Here is a 23,942-nt window from a genome sequence, read left to right as displayed (position 1 = left end):
TTTTTCTTTCTAAAAAATACACAAACATTAAAAAAAAAAAAAAAAACAGACTGTCTGTAAATTTCAGCCATCTTTCTTCCTAGGCAGCATCTAGGATCTCCATAAAATGATCTCAAGTCTGGATTCACAATTGGCACACCAAGCCATTCATTCACTCTCCGGCTAAACCAGCCATCTTTACTATTTTTTCTTCCTCTCTCTTGTTCTTTCACTCTTATTCTTCTGTTCAGTTTAATCTCACTACTTAGGTCATAGTACTTTTTTTTTTTTTAATGTTTTATTTATTTCTAGGAGAGAGACAGACAGCATGAGCAGGGGAGGGTCAGAGAGAGAGGGAGTCACAGATTGAAACAGGCTCCAGGCTCTGAGCTGGCAGTCAGCACAGAGCCCGACGCGGGGCTCGAACCCACGAACCGCAAGATCATGACCTAAGCGAAAGTCGGACGCTTAACCGACTAAGCCACCCAGGCGCCCCATCACAGTACTTTTTCTAGCAGCTACCAGCACCCACCCCTTACAGTCTATCCTCTCTACTGAACTCAAATCCACTCCTAACCTAGCCTTGAAAAGTCCTCCACAACTAAACCCCAACCTACCTTCACAGCCTCCTCTGTCCTTTATCATATTGTTGAAATAAATTTCTTGGCCCAGAATGGAACCACTCCTGCCCTAGAGTGCCACATCAGCAAACAAAGTCAGGTTAGCTTTAGTTTGACCAAAAGTGCCAAATGTCAAGCCACCTCTGGGCCTTCTCAGCCCAAACAAGGTTGACTATATGGCTGACAATCAGACATTTTCTATTTGTCCCTCCTTGTTCTTTATTCTTTATCCTATAAAAGCTTCTTGCCTTCTGCCCTGCTTTGCAGTTCTCTATAAGGAGATGGTCTATCTTATGAAGTGTTAAAAGTGTTTTTCCATATCACCTAAACTGTCTTCTGTAATCATTTTTTAACAGTTTAGACAACATGCTCCAGCCAAACTACACTCCTTGATGTCCCACTTTAACAGTCCATCAAAACTGGCCCTGAACACAAAAGGTACAAACCATTAAAGGAACTACGGAAGGAGCAATTGGACTTTGACAATATTTAAAAGTTCTGTTTTGACAAAGACTCAAGAAAATGACAAGCCAACAGACTGGGACATTTGAAAAACCCCTATCTCATTAAGAACTTAGATCCAGAATACATAGGACTCTCAAACTTAACAAAACTCATTTTAAAAAGAGTGAAGGATGTGACCAGTCACTTCACCAGAGAGGAGATATGAATGGCAAACAGGCACAAGAAAAATGCTTGACACTCCACTAAACGTTAGTCATTCATGAAATGCAAACTGAAACCACAATAAAGAACTATGAAATATCTACTAACATGGCAGAGAAAACAAAAATGGATAATTAACAATTTTGGTGAGGATGCAATGCAACTAAAACACCTGTACACTGCTGGTGGGACAGCAAAAAGGTACAGTACTTTGAAACTAGTTGGCAGTTTCTCATAAAATTCAACAAGCACGTATCCTACAACCTAGATGCATCTGATTTCTAGGTATTTAATCCAAGAGAAATAAAAACCTGTATCCATACAAAGGTCTGTATGCAGCAGTTTTACTCAAAATAGTCACAAGCTGGAAATAACCCAACTTTCTAGCAACTAATAAATGCATGAACAAATATGGCACATACATAACGGACCACTAGCCAGCAATGAACAGGAACATACTGATATATGCAATATGGATGAATCTTCAAAGTAATGAAACAAAAAGTCTACAGATTCCTAAAAGGGAGTTTTCACGTATCATTCGGGATTTCCAGTTTTGTCTGAAATACCATCAGGCATTTTGTGACAATACTTGCTTAATTATAACCCATCTTTCCTTTCTGATACCTATAGCTCTTTGATCCTTCTTATCACATTCATTATACCATGCTTTATATTTAGACCTTTGCACATTTTTTTAAAACTAGACCACAATTTGAGATGATCTCTGAATTATCAATCTACTCTTTATAACCTCACACAATGCCTTTCAGAGCTGGTGCTTAATGAAAGGAACCATCAGTACCTTTCTAAGGTACATTCACTAAGCAATTTCTAGAGAAATCCTACGAAGGAATACTACTAACAAAATAAAACTGCTGATATCAGGGAGAATGTAAAGAAACAAAAACAAAACAACAAACAAACCCCAAGTTGTTTAAATGTATCTTTGCCAAGTTTATGACTTGAGTTCTCTATCAGGTTCCACTTACTACAACCTACTATAATTACAAATGAAGACCCTACAAAAAAATCAGAATCTTTTAAAACAATAAAATATGCCCACGTATGAATAAAACATGTAATAAAACTTGCCAAACCTAAGAAAGTCCCAGGTTGAGCTACACTTAGCACCCAACTGGTAACAGAGGTGGCTACAGAGAACGGCTTTTGCTAACGTAGGTTCGAATTCTCTAGAAACGAGCAATCACCAAGTCCAAGCTAGAGAATCCCAAACCAGTGTCCATAATCTATCTAGCCAGTGTATTCCAAGAGAAGGAATTAGCAGTCACTGCAATGGTACGTTCTCAACGCGATGCAAGAGAAACCGCCTGTGCGATGGGTCTCCACAGGGCCACTTATCCACAGGAATAGGACAAGCAAGCCACAAAAAATGCCTGAGAACACAACTCCGCCCCTGCTTTCTCTAGTAGAAAACTTTACTTTTAAATTCAATAGATGGTGAGGTCTCTAAAAGATTACCACTGCCCATGGTCTGTGAGTCTTTTCTCAGCCCTGAGCCACATTCAAAACTATCACATAATAATTAGATACCTTACATTTATGGTAAGATTAGTATGAGCCAAAAGTATGCTGTGGATGTTTGAAAGGTTAATGTAATCATACGCTGCGTGAACAGAAATGATGTCATGTCTGGCCCCCTGAGAAATACAAGTTCCCCTCTGCCCAGTTTAGACCACAGAGAACAACCTGGCAGAATCAAGATACTCAGGCTATCTAGCAAACAAACTCAGAGGGGAAGAGGGAAAACAGGCTATTCAGCCTGAATCAGAGTAAAGAAAGAGGACAGTTAAATATCTAAATGGCCTCATGAAGTAAAACAAACATCCTTATTTAACTAACCTTGCTCTAAAAGCAAGAATTAGAAACAGTCACAGAGAGAAATTTTAACTCCGCATTTCTAGCAGAACTATTAAGATGTTTTCAAAAGTAATGGTTTTCTTTCAAGTATCGGAACAGAGGAGACAGCCATTAAAATTATTCAAGAGAGAACTCAAGGTGTTTGTGTTACCTTATTATGAACCTCAAATCCTAGGACTAAGTCCTATGCTGTTTTGTGGGGTTCTGGCTAAGTAGCGTGACTGTGGGGGTACGTTTTACCCTGTTCTATTCCCCCAAGTTGAGGTCATTTCCTCAACTTGTAGTCAAAGGTTCTACTTGCTGATGGCCTTCCTTTCTTATGGTACATTCACAACAAAAAGCAGCTCCACTATTTTGAGGCAAGATTTCTTCAAGAAAAGAGTTATCTTCAAAAAAGATTTTCTGAAAATCATGGAAATTTTTTTAAATTTAACTTTCTTGTCCCACACCACTGAGGGGATTCATTAGATAGTTGTAACTCCCTATGTAAACAAGAGAAACGATAACCATTTTTTAATTCAGTTGGCAAGCCTATAATAAAGGGGTTAGACGACACAAATTTGAAAAGCCACACCTTTGTGAAGAACATCAGTGCTGAAGACTCACAGCTTTGGTCAGACAGCTTTGGTCAGATGTGGCCATCCTTGCAAAACTGAACAGTGGGGTGGGCGTGAGGACAGAATAAAAGAACTCAGCTCGCTCAACTCTTTCCATGTAGCCACTCTCAGTGCACACTCATCACTTGCAAGATGCAAAGAGCACCCGCTGTTCCTAGAAACTCTGCCAAAAGCCGAACTGCATTCTTTATGTCAGCTTGGTAAACTCAAGTTTCTCTTTAAGAAAACTTACTGGTCTCATTTAGAATTTTAAAAAGCACAAGATTAAACAATACATACACTACACTGAGATCTATTTAAAACTAGATAGGTGGTCCAATTATAAGGAAATGTAACTAAAAAAAAAAAGATGCAACATAATACTTTGGCAAAAGGTGACAGTTTAGGGGAAACAATCTAAGTGCCTATACTTTCTTTACATAATCTAAAAAAAAAAAAAAAATTCTAGCAGATAATGTTGCCAATACTTAAAGCAGCATAAACTGTTAACGAATTTAAGCGTAACCTAAAATATCATCTCGGCATGTAAATTATTCCACGGGAAGAACATGAGGCACTTACAGAAGCATATTAACTCTTTTAAGCCACCAGCATCATTTAAGAACAGCTACCTATATACTAAAAAGTATACAGCCTGCAAAATTCTAATCTATCCAGCTAACTCCCTTAAACCACATTAAGACACATGCATCAGTATATATTTAAATTCCAACTACACACATCTGTAAATTTCCTTTAACATTTAAATATTTGTAAAAGAGAGGGAGGAAGAGAAGACCGGAGTCCAGACATTAATGAGTATAGTATTTAATCTTTAAGTGAAAGGAAGTGATTTATTACAGGCCCTTTGATGGGTCACACCAAACACCTCATCTGCTGTTAAAAAGGGTTTTTAACTTGTCTACTGCATGTCACAGGAAATGGAAAGTCAAAATAACATTTTAACAAACTAATTACTTTGTATACTGTATAAAATACCTAATGCCCATATTCTAGTAAAATGGGCTAAGATCTGTAATATAAAATCACTCCCTACTATCTACTTAATGCAAATAAACATTGGTTTCAGAAGCGAGGGTGTTTAGGTTTCTCTTGTATAGAAAAGAGCTACTAAAAACGTGGTAACAAATCAGCCTTATGAAATAAACTTTAAGATGAAGAGAAAGCTATTCATTTACTCTGTCTTCTGAATGAAAACTATATATTTTATCCCATTAGACCACACCCTGATTAACCTAACAAAGTGCTACACTATGTTCTTAAAAATGTTGCTTTAATGACTATCTAAGGAGTAGGAAGGATTGTGGAAAGATGCTAAAATATGTAATCATAGTATAGTTACAATTTTCTAAAAAAGTCCCACATTTGAGAAGAAGCCATAAAGAGACTAGAACAAAGATATCAAAGTGCTTTGGCTGAAATTAGTATAAATAGACTTTATTGAAGTCAGTGCCTCTGTACGGAGACAGAAGATTGTGTCTACATAAGCACAAGTTGTAACATTTCACAACTTCTAAAAGGAATGTCAACAATTACAACGATCATGCATACCATGGTCGATAATCACATTTTAGAAGCATTTTCAACCATTTCTAAAGAAATGCTTATAACATTGTTATATATAGAACTACTTTCAATAAACTGCAAAACATTGATCGACTTTTCCAGTATGAGCTACAGTGTCAACACAAAAGGGAGGCATAAATGTTTAATTTATGAAATCAGAATGGAATATTTACTGTAAAGAAAAATTAAAAAGCTTTCAAATAAAGGCCATTATTGAACCAACGTGAAGAGCACAACTTGAACTTTTGAGTTCATTCATCTTTTAAAGCTGTCCTCTGAATAACTTCAGTTCTAAGCACTGAATTCAGTACTGTGAGTATTCCTTGGATTGAAGTTTGGCAATGATGCGGTCCAACTGTCTCTTTGCTTCACACTGTGGGAAATTGCTCATGTCATAATATTGAGGGGCAATTTTCACCAACCTGTCCGGAAGGGGGGAGAAATTACCAAATTAACATTTAATTAAAGTACTGGAGTTGCTAGTAGGATAGGAATTACTAATTAATATAATGATGAACAAAGGTAAATCTACAAACCCAAATCAACATTAAAACTATAAATGCCTAATCCATACAACCACCACTTTTAGAAATGCCTCATTTTAGTTGGCTGTACGTTTTCTCATGTTGGACTTTCCATAAACGTTAAAAATAAAAACAAAAAAAAGAAAACCTCATGATAAATTCTTTTAAAACCCCTTTCTTTACATTAATATAAAAATATTACAATTAAGCTGCTAATCTCTTCACTTTAGAACACTGTTTTAACCAACCGCTCCAAGGTTAGAGTAACACAGACTCTGTAGGAGAAATATCTTGGAATTCAAATGATTGGATTTTCTCATTTTCAAAGCTTAATAACTATAAATATAGCTCTATACCCCAGAGAATTCACTTGACTGTATCTTTTTTAATGTTTGGCCATACAATTTTTTCTCAACAAAGCCTTTTAAGATAAAATGGTAATGCCCTTACACAAGTGTCAGAAGTCACAAGTGTGTGTAGGCAAGAAAGAAGGCTCACAATATCCAGCAAGTGTCATCACCTAAAAGAAGTGTTTTCAGTCCCACAATTCCTGGCTGACGTCTCCTATCTCAAGTTATAGAATGGATTCTGGCAAACCAACCAACCAACCAACCAACCAAAACAAAAAGCCAAACACACAAAAAGGGGAAGGGTGGTAATTTTGCTTAAAATAACGACAATCTGTTCCAATAACGATTTGTAAATCAAATATGCTAAGCTACAACAAGATGTATAGTTTTAAGGCTTGCTTACCTCTTTCCAAAGTTTCAACATATTAATCATCAATAATTCAGAGCTAATGATAACGGGACAGATAAAATATAAAGACAGACTGATCCCTACTACAATACCAGGAGACCTGAGTTGCTCACAACAACAAGAGAAAGACTCTGAAGACACTCTTGATGCCAGTCAACTCTAAGTTTATATTTGGCTGCACATCCCACCCATGCCCACACCAACAATCCCCTCTGTCATCTTAGCAAAGCAAAATCCTAAGAGAGAAATCAACCATACTATTTGGTCAAAGCCCCATACCTGAACACGGAGCATATATCCTGAGTGATGAGAACATAAAGTTCCTTGGAATCAAAGGAAGGAAAAACTGCTGCCAACAAAGTCAGACTGCATTCTAAGCAAAATACTAACAGAAACTGTTAGAACAAAAGGTGTTGCTTACCATTCTGGCTTGATATCTGTACACGTCCGGATGTAATTCTTTGTTGTAAGAACAAACTCATTGTAAAGCACCCATTCAGGCTTGTGGTCAAGAACAGTGGAGGGATGCAACTGAACAACCTGGTTATCCTTCACAGTTAAGTAATGCCCTGTTCGTTCTAAATGTGCCACCTGAAACCAAACCAGGTAAATTAATACAATGCTTCCTGATGTGCCAGTTATAAAACAAAGTGGTGTAAAGCTACCTATAGTATTAGGAACAGGCAGGTCTCATCTTCTGCTTTTAATTCAATGGCTATACTTATTTATCACTGCCTAGTAAAAGCAGGAATCAGCAAACCACCGCAGGCCAACTCCAACTCACTCCCTGCATTTGTATGGCCTGTCGACCAAAAAGATGTTCATACATCTTTAAATAGTTGGGGGCAAGGGAAGAATATCTGGTGACAAGTGAAAATCATGTAATTCAAATTTCAGTGTCCCTAAGTAGAGTCTGATTGCAACCCAGGGACACCCATTTGCCCATGGCTGCTTTTGCGTTGCAAGGGCAGGCAGAGCTGAGCAGATGAATGGTGAGTGACCTAATGGGCCCACGAAGCCTCATATACACACTATCTGGTCCTGCCTTTGACTGACTAGAAGGGGCTCTTTAGTGCCAAGTAACAACTATGTATTAGATGAACAATTACTAGAAGATTCACAATTTTGAGAGAAATGTAAAGAAAGCAAAAAGGAACGAAAAGTAAAAGGTAGCCTACAAAAACAGTAAGAAAAAGAATGGAGGGAGGAAGGTGCATGTGCTTCCTGCCTGCACGTCTCTCTACAATCAAATACATCAATTGGTGGCACTTAGCCAGTAACTAATTAACAAACACTAAAACAGATAATGATATGCCCTTTAAATTCTAGACCTACAGTAATATGAAGAATGTGTATGAATAGTAGAAGTGAATAATAACTTTTAATAAATAACAGAAAATGAGTTCCATTTCCTTCAATAGATATTTACTAAGCACCTGCTAGGTGCCAGGTTAAGATACTGCATGCCCTGTTTCTAACAAAGTTTAATCCTGAGAAAATTAGAAATCCATATGCTTGGATATGGCTTTGCCAATCGTTACTGAATTAAAAGCAAATCCAAGAATATGCCAAAAAGAAGCCACCGTATACTAGTATCTATCAAGAAATAAAGAGTCTAAAGAATGAATTTTCATACGTAACACTATTATTTTCCTAACTCAAACGAGCATGCAATCTTAGAAGATGCCACAATAAAAATTCTTACTGTTACCAAAAAAAAAAAAAAAAAAAAAAAAATTCTTACTGTTACTATGATTTCAACTACAGACTATGCACCAATCAATTCTTATTTTGATTTTGTGCGTTTGGGTCCATTCTATTCATTCAGCTCATTTAGCCTTAAGGCAGGCCATAACTTGCTTAATAGACATAGCCAAAAGAGAGAATGAAAAAACAATCAGGAGATAGAAGAGATAATCAATCCAATCCCAAGTAATGGATTGATGTGTTTTCAATTTTACAACCACAGAATGAGTTTTTTTAAACACAATTTCTTTTAAATCCCTTAAAATAAATGTTCACTATGTTTACCTGACAAGCTGAACTTCAGTTAGTAGAGTCCCCACTATAATACACTAAAAACTAAATGAGACATTTTAAATTATTTTTCTTCTTGTCACTTAAAAGACATTTTGGTCTTTTGCAGCGCCCAAGTGTCTCAGTTATAAATACCAGTAATCATCCTACAGCACTGTGAATGAAATACAGCTATCTGAATATTCAATTTTAAGAGTCTTTAGTTTCTACATAGAGAGGAAAGTGAACTGTACTTCTAGATCCACACAGACAACTGCCTCACTTCAGCACGGTTTCTCCATCTCCAGTTAAGATCTAGTCACAGAAACTTTTCAATACATTTATCAAAAGCCAAGAATTGAAATTTACACTGAAGAAACTGTTAATACCATCTGAAAATGGCTAGCACATCATTTGGTATAAAAAAGACTGGTAATTAAAAAGTTAATTCCAAACTGATTTCTACATAACTGGATTACTGATGCTACTGTTTAGCAAATTAATCTGTTACTCATTAGACACACAAAATTTCTTAGCATATCAGTTGATTTGAGAATCTGGACATAACATTTAAAATCACTATTCGGAGGAATTCTTTAATTTGTGTTTAAGTAGATTCAAAGGGCTGTTACAGAAAACAAACAATATTACGTAAACATTTAATTATGCATGCATTATCCACATACCTGCATAAAATACCCAGTAACCAAAGCTTTTCTTATATTAATATAATAGTCCCTGCTTGTAAAGTCAGTACTTCGACGAGGCAAATTAAATCTGTCCATAATTCTCGATAGCTGCTGGCGAACATTATCTGCTGACATCAGGGACCTGTAGTTAATGAAGTTGTCATAACACCACTGAACCGATTCATGATCTACAAAGTTGGAGGGAGGGGAAAATAAGAGAATCATCTAAATAGGTATATTATCTAATTAAAAAGGAAAATCATTATTAAGCGTAAATTAAGTAATCTAAAATGGAAAATTACCCAGATCATTGTTATAAACAAATCAAGTATCAACTTTCCCAAAAATCTGTAGTGAAGTTCAAAATCAGAAATAGCACTAAGGTTTCTGGCTACTGGATTTTATATTTTGAATAAACTGATTTTGAACACACTATTTTTAATAAATTAAGTCATTTTACCCATGAACATCCACCTAGTTGTTTCTAATACAGTCTAACAGACAGAGTTGGGCTGAGGGAATTTGATAAAATGCCATCCATGCCTTTCTCATCTTCAAAGAAAAGACAGCTTTAGCTTAAGACTACCAAAAACAATTTAGAAGTTATAAAGGTGAACTCAAGTGACTACTGTGAAACATAAAGTGTTTAAAAGTTTCACTGCAACCCAGGTGCCTCTTAGTGGTAGACAAACAAGATCTAAAGTACGAGTGATAAATACAGTCTTTAATCCCCACCACCTATTTTTTAACTCATTCCCCCTTCACGTCCCCTCTGGTATTCATCAGTTTGTTCTCTATAATTGAGAGTCAGTTTCTTGATTTGCCCCCTCTTATTTTTTCTCCTTTGCTTAGTTGTTTTGTTTCTTAAATTGCGGAGTGAAAGCATATGGTTTTGTCTTTCTCCAACTTCTTTTACTTAGCATTACACTCTCTCTGTCCATGCTGTTGCAGATGACAAGAGTTCACTCATTTTTCTGGCTGAATAATATTCCATTGTGTATATATACCACCTCTTCTTTATCCATTTACCAACTGATAGACACTTGGGCTGCTTCCATATCTTGGCTATTATAAAATAATGTTGCTATAAGCATAGAAGTGCATGTATCCCTCTGAATAGTGATGAGCACAGGATGATGTATGCAAGTGTTGAATTATTCACTATACTGTACACCTGAAACTAATATAACACTGTATGTCAACTAACTGGAATTAAAATAAAAACTCACAATGAAACAGAGTTGTACTATAAAAGTAAAAAGAAAAATTAAAATACAAGTGATACAGTTTATAAGGATGTCTGGAATCCCCACTCATGTTTAATAAGTAAGTCTTATTAATTATTATTAACAAGCAAAGCTAAACATTTCAAATAATTTCAATGCATGTATTTATTATCAAAGGAATATTTCTCCACTGATGAATCCTTGACAAGCTTCCAACCAATCCACTGTTTGCTCATTTAATCAAAGAGCTCAAGCTACAGCATAATATAAAATATTATACAGTGACATTTTTATGTCCCAGAGAGTCACAATGGAAAACTTCATTATTTACTTCAGAGGCCTTTTGATAAATAAACCTAAGAGGGTTATTGTAAAAATGGGGGGGGGGGGGGCCGCGGGCGCAGAATCTTAAAAATAAAATGTTGATCTTTCCCGCTGCTTCTGTAATATACTTAATCTTTGGCACTTTCTTGTCTCCATAGTTCTAGGATTCCACCAATTACAACATATGACATTTTCTTAATTGCTTTCCAAAGAACAAATATATTAATACATCTTTGCCCATTACAAAATGCAGTCACAATTCAGAAAGGGTGGGTGGGTAGGTAGGGTATTAAATGATCTTTCAACCGAAGAACTGATGTGTTCAAGACCATTATTAATTCACCCATCTAGAATGAGAAGTAGTATCCATCTGAACTTACTGACATTTAGAAGAAAGCACTAAATACCTTTCAAAGAGAAGACAAAGAAATTACCAAAGGCAATAGTAATGTCCAAACTGAGACAATAAAAAAAAAACGGGACCTTTTGAAAAGGGAAGTTGATTTATAGACTCTGGTGTGGAGTATAGCATTTCGGAGATTCTAAATTTCAGAATTCAAACCCTAAAGAGTAACAAAATGGCAATTTTAAGTTGTCAAGATAAACAAATACTATCCAGTGGTTCTATTGTGTTTTCTAAATTTGTGAGAAATAAGTTGATAAATGGGAGAAATAAAATCTAAATATGGAAACGTAGTCTTAAAGTAATGCTAGTTACAAATATCTTACCAATCCAGTACGCTACTTTTAAGGTCTAAAGTCAAACCATTTCAGAGTCAATTCATAAAGACACACACAGAAATCAAGGTGTTTCAAAATAACTCACATTGTTTAACATTATTTAACAATAAATCTCATTGTTTCTATTTCAACAGTACTAAAATGAATTTTAGCTTTACTGTGTAATCATTGTCTCTAATAAAATGGTTCATCTTGACTAATATCTGAAACACAGTTGCTATTTTTCCAATATACTTCTTTCAATTAATTAAAACATAACATAGCATCATTTAAAAACCAGTCAAAATATTCCAAATTCAATAAATGGATATGAAATGTCCAAATATTATGTAGAGATCTGAAAGTCTGACACTATTTTTTAATGGCTCTCTTTATTTGAATATAGGTCAGTAATTCAAAGTTAAATCCATTAACTAATGGGGACACTTATCTAATGTTCAGTCATTCTGTGGCCTCTGACCTTATTAACATCAGCATATACAGCAAAAGGTCTAAAGCCACCCAACAGCTTACCATCCCTATGGCAGTAAGAAGCATGTACGGACAAGAATCAAGCATCTAGTGAGTGGAGGCTACCATTCTCACTCATGATACTCCTTCAGCTGGGGGCAGGGAGAGGAGGCCTATGTGGCTCAGTCAGTTACAGGTTCCACTCTTGATTTCTGCTCAGGTCATTATGGCATGGTTCCTGAGTTCCACCCCATGTCTACATTGATAGTACAGAGCCTGCTTGGGATGCTCTCTCTCTGCCCCTCCCCCATGCATGCTCACCCTCTCTCAAAATGAATACACACACAACAGAAATGGTAGGACAAAACCTTTGTAGATACCTACTGTACAATATTTTCATAGAAAGCTCCCAACTACCAACATGTAAAGAATTAAGCATTACTTAGTAATTTTACCATTTGAAATGTTAAACTCCTCTAATTTTGAAGACTGAATCGTAACATTCATATTTAAAATCCAAATGCATAGTTCTAGTATCAATCCTAAACGTTATATTCAGAGCCAATTACGAAATCCAAATACACTGACTGCTGTGCCAACTATCAAAACTTAAACAACAAAAATAACACAATCTCCTAATTTAAAAGAACATTAAAATGTCTTCTTACACCATACAGTAAAAATCCATGCTGCTCCTTTAGAAATCTTTTAATTTCCACTTAAAACAGTATCTTAATGATACCAAAGATTTTGAGAGGCAAAAGATGGCCAAGAATCTGCTCCTTTTGATGGGACAGGAGTGTTCCTTTTCAAGGCCATCCCCTCTCCAACTCTTCTCATAGTCTGTTCACAGATTATGTGTCTGGTAGTTGCCCAGCATCAACCACCACAGTACGCTTCGCTATGCAAATAAAATATTTCTTGGACTGACCTGCTCCAGGAACAATGTCTTTAAACATGATGCATTATCAATACTTTGGACATAAGAAGGATAAAATAAATGTTCTGAAGTAAACTATATACTGGCCTTCATTTTTTTTTTTTTAAACCAGGTTATTTATCAGTTCTGGTCAACAACTACCAGAGTCCACATGGAAAACCCAGATGTGCAGGACTTTGGCAGCTCTGCTCTTTGTTCTACTCATAGACTCTCCAGCACTTTTAGACTCTGGGATAAATAAATTCACCCCCACCTCAAAAGAGATGTGCCAAAATCAACCCACTATTTTAGGAGTATAAATAGATTTTTATGAGATTAAAAAAAAAAAAAAAAAAAAACCAGAGATGAAAAATTTGTCGAGGCTATAAATTAGGGAACCATTTTCTTAGCAGAAAACACAGACTTAATAGTGATTGTAACCACACAATTTTGGTACAGAGTGAGGATATAAGGCTACCATTCTTTGATTACGTGTCATCCAAAAGGTTAACCTGTTATGCAGAAATCAAACATTTTCACAACCTGTTTCAAATACTTCTGCATTTTTTCTTTTATTTAAGTTTCCCTCTCATTTAATTTTTATAAATGGTAGATTCCAACAATAGCATCAGGCAATAACTTGATTATTGTATTTCCTTGCTTTCAACAACTGAAAAATGTTTTTCTTGTCACTAAATATTCTCTGTAAATATGATCTAAAGTTAGAACAACATTTTACCATGCAGCATTAGAATAAATCACTGAATCATCTTTCTACTGGTGGGCATTTAGGTAGTTTCCCCCTCCTCTTTTTTTACTATTATAAATAATTCTGAGATGAAGTCTTTAATTAGATCTGTGTCCACAGGATACTGAAAGTTAATTTCATTAAGATTATTTCTGGGTCAAAAGGTATCAATTTGTTAGGGTTCTTGGTAACATAAAACCTACTGCTTTTCATAAAGACATTAATTTCTATTCCCTCCTCCAGTGTAGGACCGTTCCACTAAACACACTCCTACACAGCTAAGAGTTATTTTTCTATAATCTCCACCAATTTTATAGGTGAGAAAATAGTACCTCTCAATAATAATGGCTCTTGAACTACAAGTAGAGTTGACTTTTCCTCCTGTTTATAGACCTGAGAATGGTCATTCACATCTGCAGCCCATCCTTCTGTTTTGTTAGTTTTATATTTATGGAAGAGCTATTTATTAGTAAAATTATTAAGCAGTAAAGATTCTATAAATAATACAAAACTATTCACAAAAAAATGCATAATCTATGAAAACAATAAACTATATAAAATGTGTGTGTCAGTAGTATATTTTATACTAGTATTTTGTTTTTACTAACTTGTATTTTTCAGCTTTCTATAATGGGTGTTTTCCCCGATTACAAGAGCAAACAACTTTACAAAAGATAGACAATTTCTATTTTAAATGCTAGTCAGGAGTTTTTCCTAAAGTACCTCTGGGTTTCTAATGTAAAGTTGTCACGGATAATAAATGAAAGTGAGATGAAGAAACATCTTATGCGCTGCAAGTGACATTTAGACAAAAGAGTGCCTTCAATCTAATTTACACTTACTTTGTTTAAAAGCGTGGTAGACATTCAGCAGTGTCAGATGATCTCCATCTATGTGGGCAAATCTCATCTTGGCCTCATCTGCGGCTTTCTTGGCCTCCGTGGGGCGAACAAAACACTGTGGGACTAAACAAGGTTGGTATGGGCCCAACACAAACGCCCATATCGATGAGTCACGCATTCACAGATAGAGGAACAAGGCCTAGCTAGGTCAGTTCACAGAGCATAGGGCAGGGCAGGATGGCCTCCAACTGCATCTTGGACTGTTTACTACCTTGATTTGGTACATCAACACCTAACCACATCTGTAAGACAAGAGGGTTTCAAAGCTACAGAGTACCTGATTATTGTAACTAGATCTAAAAGTAGGCATCAAAACAACTATTCTGAAGGCCATCAAGATACTAGAAATAGAAAGCTCAACTTATTTCAAAAACCAGTGCCGATAGCTCTACCGATAACCAGAATTATGGCGTCAATAGCCTTTAAGCTAAATGTAATTTTTCAAAAGGCCATCCATCAAATCCACTGAATGGCTAGGAAAGTTATGAAGCTCTATTTGCCCACTGCAGGGCTAAAAACAACTTTCTAACCAATCTATTGCCACATTTCTAATGTAATTTTTTCCCTAGTGCTATGGCTATTACCAACTGGTGGGTATCACTATTAGCACCGGTGAGCAGAAGCATATGTAAACATAAAAAAATATCATGAAATCTTGGGTTTTGATGATAGCAGTAGTGGTGGAAGGTTAAACCGCCTTTGAATTAAGAAAATTCAAAAAGGCTGGGGAGATTCAGCCTAGTTTTCCAGCATTTTAATAAAAAGATTAGAAAATGACGTCCCAAGTTTTTTTTTTAAATTGTTATTTGAATCAAAACCTCAGTATAAAAAGCAAAATCCAGTATTTAAAAAGTTGACAATTAGTCTGAAACAGTCATTATTTCAAGGGTCATCAAAATGTAGCTACAGTATTTGTTTAGAGCCTCGATGTTAATTCACATAAATCTTTAAGTTGTTACAAAGCGTGCACTACATTTTTAAAATACAACTTTCCTTAATTCACTTTAGCAATTCCATAGTCATAAAAGCAGTATGAAAATAAAAATACTTAACAGCTTGGGACTTTTGTCAACACATTTTTAAAGCTCTTAAAACCTTGTCAATATAAAAAAGAATTAAATGATCAGTCCAGATAGAAGATAATGGGAATAACCAATAACAAGATCAAATACAGTTATCAATTTACTTTCCCATACAGTTTCCCCTTTAAAAAGATACCAAAGAAGCCAAATAGAGACAATGACACATGATCACAATAAATAATAATTAAATGTCTTGCTTAATGTAACTGAAGCAAGGTAAATCGTAAAAGTACAGAAACCTCTCAAAGATGTGAAAGTTAATGTGAACTAGCTCCCAGAATTAACAGTGGGAATAAGTAGCACTCTATAAGGCCCTTGATTTGCACTATGTATATCAGGACCTGACAACGTCAAAAACTATTTAAATGAAAATCAAAGCATTATAAGCTGGGCAAACTGTTTTTGTTCCAAGACTTCTTCCTCGCCCTTTAACACTGTCCCCCCCCAGAAGTGCCATGCTTAACAACTGCTACACATAACTGTCCATTCTCTTGATGTGCTAATAAACCCCTATGTTTTGCAGAGCTCCTTATTACAAATAAAACATATAGTCGGAAGATTTCAACTGAGTCACAATGACCAGTTTTTGAAAGGCCTAATATTCTAGACTCATAGGATGGTAATTATAGAGTATGCCTGATAAGAGAAACTAGAAGAATAAAAACTGAGCAGATAACAAATAAATACACAAATAGTTTGTTAACTCTTGCCCCACACTTTCTCTATGAACTAAAATCCTATGTAAGTACAACTGGGAGCATCTAACAAAAACATGTAAGAAAGGCAGACAACAACCTACCACCACCTCCGCAAGTGAGACTACAATTTTATTAAAATGATTCGATACTGCCCTGCCCATCTGCTCTGAGTCTGATCAGTCATAACTCTGCAAAAAAACATTTTAGCTAGTTCTTAAATATAAAATTCACACCATTAACACATACCATACATCTAAACTAAGCCAAAATTGTTATATTTAGAAATTTTTTCAATTTATCCTTTAATTCTATAGAAGATTTTGAATAATTTGAGGCATTAAGTTATAATTAAGACTAATAAACCACTCTGAAACTGGAAGTCATTCTCCCCAGTACTGGAACTAGTAGTATAGAATACTTTGATCATCAGTAAGAACATAAGATGTCTTCTATTTTAGCTGTAAGAATTAGTGAACAGTAATGAACCATATTTCTTCTTTTTGGAAAATCTAATTTCCAAGTTGTAATTCATTCGTGGGTTATGTTTTACTGCTACTAAAAACAGCATGATTTATTCAGCTTAATGCTCCAATTTCCAAAATTAATGATTTTATCTATTAGGTATATTTCTTTTATCAAGTGCTTTCTGCCACTGTAAAAGAATTATCAGATTAGATTTTAAGCCTAAAAGTACACATTACTACTTCTATTTATTTGATACTAAGTTGAAATTCATGTTCGCTTGACTGCCACTAGAATCCGTAGCTATACATGTAGGAAAAGCTCAATTTAAATCATAGTTTGGGTTTTTCTCAGGCTCAACAGTGCCAAGTACTAGAACAGATTCTTCTTGTACTTTCAGTAATAAACCGCACAACTGATGAACCTATCAAAGAAGTCAGTTACAACTGCGTTCAGACTTATTCTTTCCTTCCTGCCATTTTTATTTGCACTCAAGAGAGCCAATGTTTTTACTATATTTTGTGCACAATGAATTACTTTACTTTTTTAATCTTAAGTCTTTATAATACTATTTACAAGACACTTAGGAAACAAAATGAATTCCTCAAAACCATCTATAAAATCCACTATCATACTAAATATTAAAAAAGAAAACCAAATGTGAAGTCCACCCAAACTGTGAAGAGCTGGGCTTTGTTTAGTTCCTTTCCCTCTATTACCTGACAACATAGCAGTAATAGATAGGACCTCATTAGAACAGTTGTAGTCACAGCTTGCAATAACCATTTTAGCCAGCTGTGGATCTAGAGGAAACTCTGCCATCATGGATCCCAATTCAGTCAGATCTCCATCATCATTTAAAGCAGCCAAGTAATTCAAAAGTTCTAGGGCTCTCATCAGAGTTTCAGGAGCTGGGGGAAAAGGCAAGCTATTAGACAAACTGTCTTAATAAGCAAAAATGTGATAAACTACAAACTATTACAAGCAATCTCATTTTTCATTCTCCAGTGGACCAAACTCAAAATTCAACCTGTCATCAAATTCAGTTACAGAGATCTAGCGAACAATGAATCACAGAAACTTGCAAAATTTTCCTACACAGTAGATAGAACTGTCATTTTCCTAATTAAGTAATTGCTAACAAAAATAAAATCAGAAAAAGGGGAGCCTAGGTGACTCAGTCAGCTGAGCATCCAACTCTTGATTTCAGCTCAGGTCATGATCCCAGGGTTGTGGGATCAAGCCCTGCATTAGCACCACCCACCTCCCGTGCTGAGCGGAAAGCCTACTGAGGATTCTCTCTCTCTCTCTCTCTCTCTCTCTCTGCTTCTCTTCCACTCGCTCTTCCTCTCAAACAAAAAAAAAAATAGTAAAGTTCTCATTTTCCTGTGCAATCAATAATTCCCAGAATAATTTAGTTATTCTAAGAAAACAAATTAAAAAGAATTTTCTTATATAATTGTCACGTTCTTAGTTTAATCCTAATATAAAAAACTTCTCTGGATGCACAAAGAAGAAGAAAAGGGGGTGTTGTGTATGTGTGTGCATGTGGGTAATGAATATAATGCAGAACTAGTGAATCCTGGTTAAAAGATTTACTAAAATATGCTTTGAGAATTCATACCTGGAGGATCCATAAAGTCAAAATGCACCAAATCATCAATACCAAGCTTCTTCAACTGTAACACAACTGATCCTAAATTAGAACGCAAAATCTCAGGATAGGTGTTATCCTAGCAAAAAACAAAAATGTTTATTCTGTTAAACATGCCTTAATCCTCTCGCTCCAGAAAACAAAACTTATCTGTTCTCTGCCTCTTTGGCTATTTACTTTGGCATTACTTCTAAACCACTGATCCACATGAGAAAAATACATGTGGAATATACTCGAAAGGAATCAGACCCTTTCTGTGAAACTAGCTTTATAAAGTTCAAAGTGTTTCTGCTGCTGTTCACTTCAACTTAGGACTGTAACAGAGAGCTATACTGGTAGATCACACCATACACCTCTTTCAGGGAAAAAGTAAGGAGGTAACGGTGCCAAAAGGCAGGATGAAGTAAATAAAACAATTTTCTACCGGTAACAAATTCAACTAAACCTTCGAAACACATATTAAGTATACAGCAAACTCCCTTACCTGCATTTCTGTTTTATAAGCTTTCTCTGTATAAAGTCTGAAGCATTTCCCAGGTCTGGTACGCCCAGCTCGGCCAGCCCTCTGTTGAGCCGAAGCTTTACTAATGGCTGTCACCAAAAGGGACTCAACTCTGATTCGAGGATTATACACCTATTGGAATGGAAATAACGCTAAGAATTTTTTTTCTTCAGTTAAACACAAAACTGTAATCTAAAAGAGGTACACAAACTCCACAGCTAATCCCAAAATAAATGAAGTAGTACCAATAAAGGCTGTGAATGGAATCTGGGAATTAATCATTCTTGTGCCTTAACTTTCTTTCAGAAACTCTGACTCCATCATTCTGAAGACTGAAGCTAACATGTAAAGGTTCTTACACGCAGAGATTATATCATCTTTACTCTTCCAAATTTAAAACAACTTCAGTTCAGGCGCCTGGGTGGTTCAGTCAGTTAAGCATCTGACTTCAGCTCTGGTCATGATCTCACAGTTCCTGAGTCTGAGGCCCGCACTGGGCTCTGTGCTGACAGCTCTGAGTCAGGCGCCTGCTTCAGATTCTGTGTTCCCTCTCCGTCCCTCCCCCACTCGAGCTCTGTCACTGCCTCTCAAAACTGAAAGTTAAAAAAATAAATAAATAATTTCAGTTCTACCAGTTTTATCTTGTTTTCATATAGTGGACAAACACCATTGAAGGCTTTTGCCTGAAAAGAACCTATTAATGTCAACACCTGATGTTCCATTCAAGAAAAATGTTTTGAACTTAGTCCACAAGAAACCAGTTACATACTGCCAATTTAAAGAGAAAAATTTCCAGCAGAAACATAATACTATGTGCACCAAATTCTCAATTATACCTACACAATGTAATCAAATATAATCAAAGATGTCTGAATAATAAAACATACCCAGTATTTATTCAGTAGTCACTTCATTTGGCCAAAGTCCTTGGTATTCAGTACTCTAAACTAGAGACTAACAGAACACCTTTTCAGATACTATTCCTGGCACATAACAGAAAGTCTAATTGCAAAGGCTAAGTGACTGATCAACGGAATGACAATCCTGTCCTCTTATTACTACCCCTTAAATGAAAACAGAAACCAAAACACTCACCACTGCTATACAAAAACAAACAAAGAAAAAAAAACAAAGCAATCTTTAAAAGGGGGGAAAAAAAGCAGTCTAGGACTAAACATCATGCATGGGCTTACTAAATGAGAGCCGGCTACAATACAAAGGGCTCATCATCACTAAGTCTGAAAACAAAACACAACAGAAAAATAATTCCAAAAAGTAAATTCTAGTCATTAAATGAGTAGACACTAAGTACTGTGAAGCCAACACTAATGTAATGAAATATACAACTAAAGTACTAAAATATGTACCTTCTGCTTTGCAAATCCAGGATCAATCACAAATACCACACCATCTATTGTCAAAGATGTCTCTGCGATGTTAGTTGACACAACTACCTGTTAGAAAGAAATAATATATAAATTGTATTATAAATTGGGTAAAATTCAAATGACAGTAAAAATAGCCATGACAGGGTGCCTGGGTGGCTCAGTCAGTTACGGGTCTGACTCGTGATTTCGGTTCAGGTCATGATCTCATGGTTCATGAGTTCCAGCCCTGCATCAGGCTCCTTGCTGACAGTGCAGAGCCTGTTTGGTATTCTCTCTGCCCCTCCCCTGCACTCATCCACGTTTGCTTGCTCCCTCTCAAAATAAATAAAAAACTTAAAATAACAGCCATAAACTTTCACTGAACAATGAATTTCAATCCAATAAATAAACTAAAAATAAGGTTTCATCCTTAACGGCCAATGCAATAAAGACAAATGAATATTTAAGATCTCAATTCAAATTTTCATTTGGCCCATCACAGCAAATTTCTTTCTCAACAAAAGCTATTACTTCAGCTTATCAATCACATTATGTTTTGATTTCTTAAATAGAAGGATATTATCAAAAGAAAAATAACAATATAACACAAGCTTACCTTACAGAAACCTCTCCGAGACAGAACATTATTTGGTTATCCAAACTCTACAACACGTACACCTTTCAGTATTTTCTGACAAGATTTACGAGGAAATTTTGTATCNTGGGGGGGGGGGGGGGGGGGGGTGGTTGTGTGTTAAATCTCAAGTTATAATTCAAGAACTGGCAGATCTTAAGAATCAACTGCAGATATTTTTAAAAGTGTCTCAAACAAAACGTCACTGGATACAAAGCAACTGTCAAGAATCATCATAACCTTTTATTGCCAGGGAACAATCATTTACATATTAATATGGTAGCTTGTTTTTTTATGTAAATGTATGACAGATTTTAGATATATTTTAGGAAACTAGTTGGGGTTTGAGAGTAGTATGTCACATACTTTTTTTTATTAAACAATATGAAAATGGGATTCTCATTAGTATTTTTTCCCAGAACATTTGATTTTCAGGAACAGAAAATTGCCATTAAGTGGAGATGCCTATATATGCAAGCAGTTGACACAGAGGATGAAATCAGATACAGAGCCTGCTCTTACAGCTTTTACCATTTGTAAAGGAAGATTAGACATGGGCAGAAAGTAGAAGTAATGCCAAAGACTCACTGTGGGACTTAAAAAAGGGTTTACTTCCACAGCAAAAACAAAGGAAGCTTACTGAGAAAACCAGCCCTTAGGAGAGTTGTTGAGGGTAGGGTGGGGTCTGCCATAAGAAAGAAGGGAAAGAACACTAGCAGTAGAAGACTCAGGTTAAACTAGAGCATGTAGGCAAAAATGTCCACAGGAACAACTAAAAAATTAAAAGACTCATACCGCCAGGCAATCTTGGAGGTCTTAAACTTACTAGAAAGCCAATAACATGGTAATATTTTAGATCATTCGCACATCTAAAACCAAAATCCTTCCTTTTTTTATTGGGCAGTTGCAAAGACTGCTAATTAGCAAATGAGTAAAAAACATGGAGGTTTGAGGTTAGTGAAATATTTTTTAAGATACTTAGATGACCCACACATGGTTCACTCACTAGAAGTGAAGCAAACATAAGCAAGGCATATAAGGTTGACAGAAGAATTTGAATAAATATCCTGAGTTTAACAGTCTTCTACAAAGTCAGTGTGCTGTGGTGGAATGGGAAATGAATTTAGGAGTCGGGTGGCAGAGCCAGGGAGTAAACCTACAAAGCTGAGTTCCAGTGGAAAGATTTTTAATACTCCCAAACCTTGATTTCTTTTTTCTATTTTTTTGGACTCCTGAATAGTAATCTAGTGAAGACAAAGTTGTAACAAATAAATTTACATAATATAAAATTTCCTTATAAACTTGTTACAGAACCAATATTTATGTTTGTAATTTCTTAGGGTTTTCTGGGATTTTGGGGTGAAACCGTTATGGTTCTGGATATATTATTTAGAACAATGGATGAAATTAAAAAATTGTATTTCACAGGTTTCTTCTAGAACAGAAAACTGTGATAAAAATTTCTTGATGTGATCAATTCTTTAGAGTTATTTAAAAATAACTTTTCTCCAGAAAATAAGTTCATTTCATGTGCATGCATTTTCTTTTGGTGTGTATGTGACAAACTACAGAATATGTCCGAGGAGGTGTGGATTTGTGATTCCCCAAGTGTTTCAGATCATGCCCTCCTGGCAAACCCCATGTCATTATCAAGTCTACAGCCGTCCAAAAGTCAATATAATGTTAAAAAAGACCACAGAGAAATAGGACTTTCAAGTTTTTTTCCAAAGACTTATAAGTAAATTGGTTTAAAAACTTTAAGGCAATAAAAACATCTGAGCAGGACTTACCTACCATACTGATTTAATAATTATTAAGGTGTCTATGAGGAAAAGGCAGGGTTCTGAAACCATGGGGAAGTAGATTTGGGGGGCAAAAAAAGGAAAAACTCATGTAACAAACTCTACAACTTTTAGGGTGCTTCTTCTAATGACTCTACTATTACAGATAGAGAGGTAATGCTAGCTAAGGCTAAAGAAAACATACATACATAATGCACAAGAACAAATTAAGGAAATGATAAAAGTTACCCAGCTCCCTTGAAACCTTAGCAGCGGACTAATGCAAGCCTAAGTATGTTCTAGATGTTAAGTGGCATATGATCTAATTAGGAACTGGCCAGAACACAAAATGATCCTGAATTTGTCAAGGGACCTATGTATGACCAGTGGGAATATATATAAATGGTACAAGCTTTCTAGACTGTAACGTGGCAATAAGTGCTCAAAGAGCCTTAAAAAGTATTCAAACCTCATTGGGAAAGCAATTATTTCAGGTAAATAACCCCTAAATATAGAATAAACTCCGTGGAAAAAAGTTTGACATCACTGCCAATTTCTTTTTATGTTAAGATTTAACTTTCATCTAGATTTAACCCCTTCCCCCTCAATAAAATGCCTTCCAATGAAATTCACTTTTATTTCAAGAATTCCACTTCAGAGTAGTAGTTGAGTTGCTCTACTTGAATTCTACTTGGACACAATAAGGCATTAGGTTCAATTAGTCTGGAGTTTTAAACCCCAGGGAACTTTGCAGGGGTCGCTAATTCAGTAAGGACATTAACTTCGTTTTTTGTACATGTCCCAGCAACACCACAGTAAGTTATCTTCAGATAGTGGATCATTAAGCCTCTCTTTAGAACTATAGAACCATCTCCACAGGGACCATTTCTCTTTTTTATTGAGCAGTGTATGCTTTGAGCCATGTTAATTAGTAAACTCTAAGATAAGCTACAGAAAAATCAGCTATTTGTATGGACAAAATTAATGAAACCTAAGTAAAATCAAAGAATAGTGGCTGGGATTTTAGTAACATCAAATCTATAAAACAGCAATTTTAAGTCATAGTCAAAAGATGCATACAAGTAATTTATTAATGAGTAAACTTTAATGCTTAACATAAAACTGTAGCTTGAAC

The 23,942-nt window shown here is 35.6% G+C and overlaps 1 protein-coding gene across 1 annotated transcript in view; it reads right to left on the bottom strand.

Moving 5' to 3' along the window:
* Window positions 1-5,179: 5,179 nt before the first annotated feature.
* The window catches only part of DHX15 (DEAH-box helicase 15), a 58,868-nt gene continuing 40,105 nt past the window's right edge, over window positions 5,180-23,942 (bottom strand). The window contains exons 7-14 of the mRNA XM_077776596.1: window positions 20,393-20,479; window positions 19,008-19,157; window positions 18,494-18,602; window positions 17,589-17,780; window positions 14,568-14,690; window positions 9,315-9,505; window positions 7,034-7,203; window positions 5,180-5,751 (exon numbers count right to left, since the gene is read on the bottom strand). Of these exons, the coding sequence (XP_077632722.1) occupies window positions 5,634-5,751; window positions 7,034-7,203; window positions 9,315-9,505; window positions 14,568-14,690; window positions 17,589-17,780; window positions 18,494-18,602; window positions 19,008-19,157; window positions 20,393-20,479 (1,140 nt within the window). The 3' untranslated portion in view covers window positions 5,180-5,633. The remainder of the gene's footprint in view (window positions 5,752-7,033; window positions 7,204-9,314; window positions 9,506-14,567; window positions 14,691-17,588; window positions 17,781-18,493; window positions 18,603-19,007; window positions 19,158-20,392; window positions 20,480-23,942) is intronic.

The sequence above is a fragment of the Crocuta crocuta genome, unplaced genomic scaffold, assembly GCF_008692635.1.
Source record: "Crocuta crocuta isolate KB4526 unplaced genomic scaffold, BGI_CrCroc_1.0 scaffold57, whole genome shotgun sequence".
Classification (NCBI taxonomy): Eukaryota; Metazoa; Chordata; class Mammalia; order Carnivora; family Hyaenidae; genus Crocuta; species Crocuta crocuta.
The sequence above is the reverse complement of the archived record's forward strand: the minus strand, read 5'-3'. Positions and strand labels throughout refer to the sequence as shown.